This window comes from Pteropus alecto, unplaced genomic scaffold (assembly GCF_000325575.1).
Source record: "Pteropus alecto unplaced genomic scaffold, ASM32557v1 scaffold123, whole genome shotgun sequence".
Taxonomy (NCBI): Eukaryota; Metazoa; Chordata; class Mammalia; order Chiroptera; family Pteropodidae; genus Pteropus; species Pteropus alecto.
Window position 1 is genome coordinate 3,612 of NW_006433950.1, and position 6,636 is coordinate 10,247.

Consider the following 6,636-nt stretch of genomic DNA (forward strand, 5'->3'; position numbering starts at 1 on the left):
GGCCTTGTCGGGGATCCAGGGCGCCGCGTGCTCCGTGCTGGGCGGCCGGCCCGTGGCCCGCAGCTGCCGCCGCACGCACTCCTCGATGTGGCTGATCCACTCCTGGCGCTCCGTGGCGGAGGCGGCCGACACCGCGAAGGACTTCTTGGCGGTCCGGATCATCCAGCGGTTCTTGGCCTGCAGGGTCTCCGGCAGCGGCTCCAGCGTCACCTCCTCCAGCGGGATGATGTGCTGGCTGTGGTACTTGCGCTTGCTGAGCACGATGCTGCCGTACACCAGGATGTCGTTGAAGAGGAAGAAGATGCGCGGCTTGGCCTTCTTGCGGCACTCCTTGGTCAGCACGCCCTCGCCCAGCAGCACGCGGCCCGGCAGCGCCAGCGGCTGCCCCGACGCCCCGAAGCAGCTCTCCACGGCGGCGATGCGCTGGCTGTTGATCTCCGTGTTGGCCAGGTGCTCCACCATCTTCCCCGCTGCGTGGCGCGCTGCGGGAGGGGCGCAGACAGGTGTCAGCGGGCCGGCATGGCCGCAGGGGGGGCCCCACCGTCCCCGCCCCTCCCCGCCATCACCAAGCCAGTGAGCCCAGACGGCCGCCCAGCAGCGAGCCTTAGACAAGGAGTGAGTGCGAGGGGCGAGTGTGTGCCAGTCAGGGATGGGCACGCAGCAGCAAAGGTGTGCAACAGGACAGGCTGCCGTTGTGGGTGGTGGGGCCTGGGGAGCCTTGAAAGACAGCACAGAGCACACCTCGATGCTGTCCACCCAAGTGGCAAGGACACAGAGCCCCGACTGCTGCTGGCAGCTCCCAGGAGCACTGACTCACCAGAGCGTTGGGCTTGCCCGAGGAGGAGGCACAGGACAGTGGGTGCCGGCACTAGGGTGTCTGCAACCCCAACCCCCCACTGGGACCCCCATCCACCAGGCCAGACCATCATGGACCCCGCGACCCGCTCATCCAGCCCACGAGCCCCGTGCTCACCCCGCCGGCTCTGCCGGTCAGCCGGTGCTTTGTTCCCGTGGAGCAAGACTGCCTCGCACCAACCTTGGCGGTGTGGCATCCCCAGACGGGAGGGAACCCAGGCTCTGCTAGCAAGCAGGGGCCCAGAGCTTGCACCCCGCAGACGATACCGGGAACCCCTCCACACACACGGGGCAAGAGGCCCACGCTGTCCCCCTCTGCCTGGCCCGGAGTGCGGAGGCCCCCTGCTGTGTCCACACGCCTTGAAGACCACCCGGCCGCTGCCAACCCCCAGGCCAAGCCGCCAGTCTGGCCTCGGCACCGAGCAGTGGGCATGGACCTTCGCCCGGCCAGTGCTTTCTCCCTGCTCGCCTCAGAAGGTTCTAGAACTCGATGTGGCCTGCATAAGCCCAGCCTTTCCCTCCGGCCGTTCTCTCCCTAAACAGAGCCAGCACCCGCCCAGCCGTTCAAGCCCCACCTCCAGACGCACCCCTTTTCCTGTAGCCCCGGCGTGCGGCCCATGGGCAGCGCCGTTTTCCTCACGCCTGGCCCAGGTCTGCCCACTCCTCCCCACGCACCTCCACGGGGTCCGACAGCAAGGCGCCACCGTGTCCTGCCCGGAACGCACTGTCCATGCAGCTCCTTCCTGTGACCTGGCTCAGCTCTCGCTTCCTTTCCGGAAAGGGTCTGACAGTCCCCTAGGAGCCAGGACAGGGTGGCAAATGGTGGCCTGAGGGGCCTGCTTTTGTAAATAAAGTTTTACTGGAACACAGCCATGCACATCCACGTGGCTGCAAACGCAGAGCTGAGCGGTGGTGGCAGAAGCCACGTGGCCACAAAGACTAAGATACTGACCACCTGGCCCTTTACAGAAAAGTTTACTGACCCCGTCTGTAGGACGTCAGCCCACCGTGTCTGTTCTTCGCAGGACTCATCGGGGCCCGGTATGTCCCCGTCTGTGCACCGTGTGCCTGCGTTTTCTATCCCTCTCTCAGATCCGAGCGCAGGGGGGCGGAGCCTTCTCTTGCTCCCTGTTGCATCCCCGGTGCCTGGAACAGTGCCGAGCACACAGGAGGCGCTTCACAAGTGGGGACCCTTCCAAAGCTCCTGGGGGCCTGCCATGCGTGACTCAGCTCTCACCTCTGGTGGCCCGCTGCCACCACCCCCGCGTGCCCGTGTCCAAGCACACGGCACACCCCTGGCCGAGCTGATGACGCGCTCGCTGCTTCCGGGTCACACTGCAGCTCCACGGGTCAGGCACCTGTGGGGAGGCGGAGCGGGGCCCAGCGTGGGGGCCGGAGGCGCTGCACACAGGGGAGCTCAGCCCGAGTCACGGACCGCTTGCCTCTCTCAACCACAAGCCTCCCGAGCGGTGCTGCCCACAGCGCCTTATGTAAGAACCGCTGTTTTTAGGCTGCTGATCTTGGCTGCGTGTTGTAACCTAGCTGGTTATCGGCGACAGCCCTGGGCCATCCTGCTGGGGGGCGGATCACTGGGTCCCAGCTGTGGAGCATCTGGCAACATTCCAGAGGCCACTCCAGGGTCTTTGGGCGGCCTGAGGGCTCCATGGGAGGACCTCTGAGTGAAGTGAGGAGACACGCCAAGGGCCGTGACCCTGACCCGCAGTGGGGACCACAGTGCTTAGCAGCAGGGGAGATGGTGAGACAGCTGGGATCTACTCACACAGTGGCAGAGCGTCTGCCGTTACAACTGCGCCCTACCCACGTGGGTCACCGTGGACTGACAGCAGGCATCACACGCTGAGAGAAAAAGGCGAGCTGCAGGCCGGGGCGTGGGCGCCACGTGTGTACCAGTGACACGGCGTTTAAAAAGGGCTTGAGCGCTCCACCTGTAAATAAAAACAGGTAGGACGCAACCTCACACCCGTGAGCATGGCGACCATCACACGCAGGAAACCAGGAGCGCTGGCAGGGACGGGGGGAGGTGGGTGCCCCGCACACTGCTGGCGGAAACGCGACTTGGTGCAGCCGCTACGGAAAACCGTGGAGATGCCTCAAAAAATGAACTACCTCAGGACCCAGCAATCCCACCGGTGGGCAAAGAACTAAAAGCAGGTCTCAAAGAGGTATCTGCACACCCACGGTCACAGCGGGATCATCCACGACGGCCAAGGCGCGGAAGCAACCCTGTGTCCACCAGCACGTCCGTGGATAAACAGACGTGGTAAACACACGCCATGGAATAGTCCCTTCTTAAAAGCGGGGTGAAACCCGCCAGACACAGGAAGACAGGCCCCTGGGGGCCCACTCGCAGGAGCCATCTGACGTAGCCGGATTTGCAGAAGCGCAGTGGAATGGTGGTCACCAGGGCCACCAGGGAGGGGAGGAAGGCGCCCCATTATTGAATGGGTGTGGATTTTGTTTTGGAGGAAAAAACAATTCTGGAGACATTTCACAGGAATGGGAATACACTTAACGCTACTGAACTGTACACTTAAAAACGGTTAAGATAGAAAAAAAGGACAGAAACCAAAGTGAGGAGAAAGGGGCCCGGGGGAGGGGACCTGCGTGTAACCAGGATGGGGCGCCAGGTGACTCCGGGAAGTGCGACACAGCTTCCTGTTCTTGCTCTTCCCTAATGTAAGGGCCAGAGGGGTGAGCCCTACCGGCAGGGGGCGCACCCCGCAGCCTCAGCGGTCACCTGGCACCCTCCCCACCACTGCCAGCACAGCCTCAAGACCTGAGTGGGGACTGCTGTGTCCTCCGGCACACCTGTGTGTCAGGCGTCTGGCAGGACTGGATGGAATGCCACAGTGCAGCCTCTGACCGAGGCCTGGCCCCTTCTGCAGCCAGGGCCGGCGGGCTCCGTGCCGGGGAGGCGAGAGCCGGCGGCTGCACTGGCCCTGTGGGAATAATGGGCTCCAGAAGCCCGCTTGCCAGGTCCCCTCTGACTCAGTGACCCAGGTGGGTATAGGCGTGGAGGGAGCTGCAGGCAGTGGGGGACCTCCAACGCTCTCCCTGCCCCTCATAGGGGGCGCTGGACATCCCACCTGAAACCCCCACGCTGCTGTCCCCAGTCGGAGACTTACAGACCTCCTCCAGATGGCCCCTGTCCAGCTGCTGGCAGTGAAACGTGGCCCAGATAGTGTGGGGGGTACCCGGACTCCGAGTTGACCCCATACGCTGACTAGGGTACCCAGAAGGCTCTATACTCCCTCCTCTGTGAGTGGGGGGTCCCAGACAACATCCTCCAGGAGCTCCCCAACATCCACCCACTCTCCCCGCGACCATAACGTCACACCCTGGTTTGACATGGCCTGGAGGTTTTTCTTGGTGAACAGGGCAGAATGCAACACCCACCCCCGTCCCCACTCAGCAGACGGGGGACCCTCTTTTCCGCTGTTCTCACCAGAGAATTGAACCTCCCTCCCTTAGCACAAGCCATCTCCGCTCCTCCTGGGGCTAGCCTGGGACCCTGGTGTGGTCCCCAGTGTGACAGAGGGTGGACACTCCCGGCAGTCGGCGTCTGGGAGTAAGGATGTGAACAGACCTGCTCTTCCTTGGAAGGGTTCGGAAGGTGGCTGGGACCCCTGAACACACGCGATGCCACCACCAGAGCTGAGCTGAAGGTGCTCCGGATGAGTGCTGGGGCCTGGGAGTGTCACTGGGTGGCCAGGGTTCTATGCAGGACAGTCGAGGTATCACACGTGGTCTAGCCACGTCTGACCCGCTGCCGGCTGTTCTGAACACTGTTTACGGGAACACAGCCGCATGCGCCAGAGACGGGCTTGCAAAGCCTCAAATATTTACGACTCAGCCCTCTACAGGAAGTCTGGCGAGCCCTCGTCTACCCTGCATGCGCTGCTCAGGCACGATGTGCCTCCTTCCAAGACACCAGATGTGCCCTCAGGGAAGCATCCCCACCCCTCCTCCACCCACACAGCCTTTGGGGTTCCAGGGAGACGTCTGGGGCTGCGACCCGGGAACCTAGAAAGCAGGGGCCAGTAGGGGCCCCGGGGCCATCCCGTCCATCAGAGTGACAGTCGGAGATGCTGCTCATCAGAGAGGGAGATACTTGGCCAAGGTCACTGAGGGAGGATTTAGGACTATCCCTTCTTGGGTGAGGGCTGATTAACCACCTGCCTGTCTGTCTCTCCGGCCCCAGCCAGGCCCACCCCACCTCCACGCCTGCCGATTTCCCCTTCCAAATAGCTACTGGCATCCGCCATGCACCAGGCACGGCCCCACTGTGCTAGGCACCAGGTGACAGCGAGGAGCAGGGATGAGGCCCTTCAGTGATGAGGCCGGTGGGAGGGGTTTATTAGAAAGGAAACCAACAAGGTCATTTCTGGCCCCGAGTGCTGAAAGCCACGAAGAAAAAGGCTGATGTGGGGGGTCGGCGAGACCTGGTGAGAAAGCGACCCGGCGCCAGCCCGAAGGCTGTGAGGGAGCCGGCCACGCGAGGAGGGAGCCGGCCACGCGAGGAGGGAGCCGGCCACGCGAAGGCCGAAGGCTGGGGAACAGCTCAGGGACACAGCCGAGAAGGCCGCAGAGGAGGGGGGTAAGAGGTCAGGTCCCGGGGGCTGGCCTGGGCCCGCGTGGGGGCCCACAGCCTGGTGAGGCTTGGCGTTTTCTCCAAGTGCGCTGAGGGGGTGCCATGGTCCGGTGTCGGCCTTGCCAGCCCTGAGCTTCCTGGAAGACACCCCCCCACCCCCACCCCCAAGCGAGCACTAACAAGGAAAACAAACCAGAGGCACCGCTGAGAGCTTGTAGCTGGCCAGGCACATTACAGGTATTCACTCCCTTGCTTAATCCCCACAAAAGCCCTGGCTGGGGAAAGTACTGCCCTGCCATCCGTTACTGCCCACGGCCCAGCCCAGTGACCAGGAAGCCCAGCTCTAAAACAACCACGCGCTGCTCTGGACCACAATCAGAAACCCTCAAGTCCAGAGAGCAGGGCCCCTCCCCAGATGGCTGATCCCGCCCACCCCAGGTCATGGGGCCCCTTGGGGTAGCCTGGGCTGAGTCTCTTAGCTCAGCGGGGCTGTCCAGCCAGCTGCCTTCCTGCCTTGGGGCGGGCTGGGCTGCCTCGCTTTCATGTCGCAACAGCCCTGGGGACCGAGTGTGCAGGGACACGGGCCGAAGTCAGAGTCATCTCTTGGCCGGCACAGACCCCAGTGGACCTTACGTGCCAGGACACCCCAACACCAAGTGGGGATTATGTGCCAAGAACGACACTGGCAACGTTCAGATTCCAAATGTGTACTTCCCGTGGGCTGTGGGGGGTCAAGTGTCAGTGACTGGGGCCCTCCGTTTTGCCCCCTGCACGGCCTTTCCGGTGCTGGGAGAAAGAGAGGCGGCCACTCCAGGGAGCCTGCGGGAGGAACCGCCGTCTCTCGGGCCCAGCCCCGCCTCCTTCGACAACTCCCAGCACAAATCGCAGACTCAACCGCCTCCCGGCTCCCAACGGGAGGCGGGCGAGTACCAAGCGCTGCCACCCTCCCGCTCCTCCGCGCCCCGTCTGGCAGCGGTCCCTGCTCACTCCTCCAGACCGCAGGGACTGGGACCAAGGAGTGAGGCCCCGACGGCGCCGTAAGGCCGGGGCTCTGCAAGCCTCCCCCGGACCACGGGCGCGCCCCGACCCCTGCAGCGCACGGGCCCGGACCCCCGTGCCGTCCTGCCCGCTGTCCCCGGGGCCCCTGCAGCCCCCGCGCCGCCAGCCAC

At 64.0% G+C, this 6,636-nt stretch overlaps 1 protein-coding gene across 1 annotated transcript in view; it reads right to left on the bottom strand.

The window, feature by feature from the left end:
• The window catches only part of PLEKHF1 (pleckstrin homology and FYVE domain containing 1), an 8,881-nt gene that overhangs the window by 1,227 nt on the left and 1,018 nt on the right, over window positions 1-6,636 (bottom strand). Inside the window, exons 2-4 of the mRNA XM_025044649.1 lie at window positions 1,531-2,801; window positions 974-1,080; window positions 4-482 (exon numbers count right to left, since the gene is read on the bottom strand). Of these exons, the coding sequence (XP_024900417.1) occupies window positions 4-482; window positions 974-1,052 (558 nt within the window). The 5' untranslated portion in view covers window positions 1,053-1,080; window positions 1,531-2,801. The remainder of the gene's footprint in view (window positions 1-3; window positions 483-973; window positions 1,081-1,530; window positions 2,802-6,636) is intronic.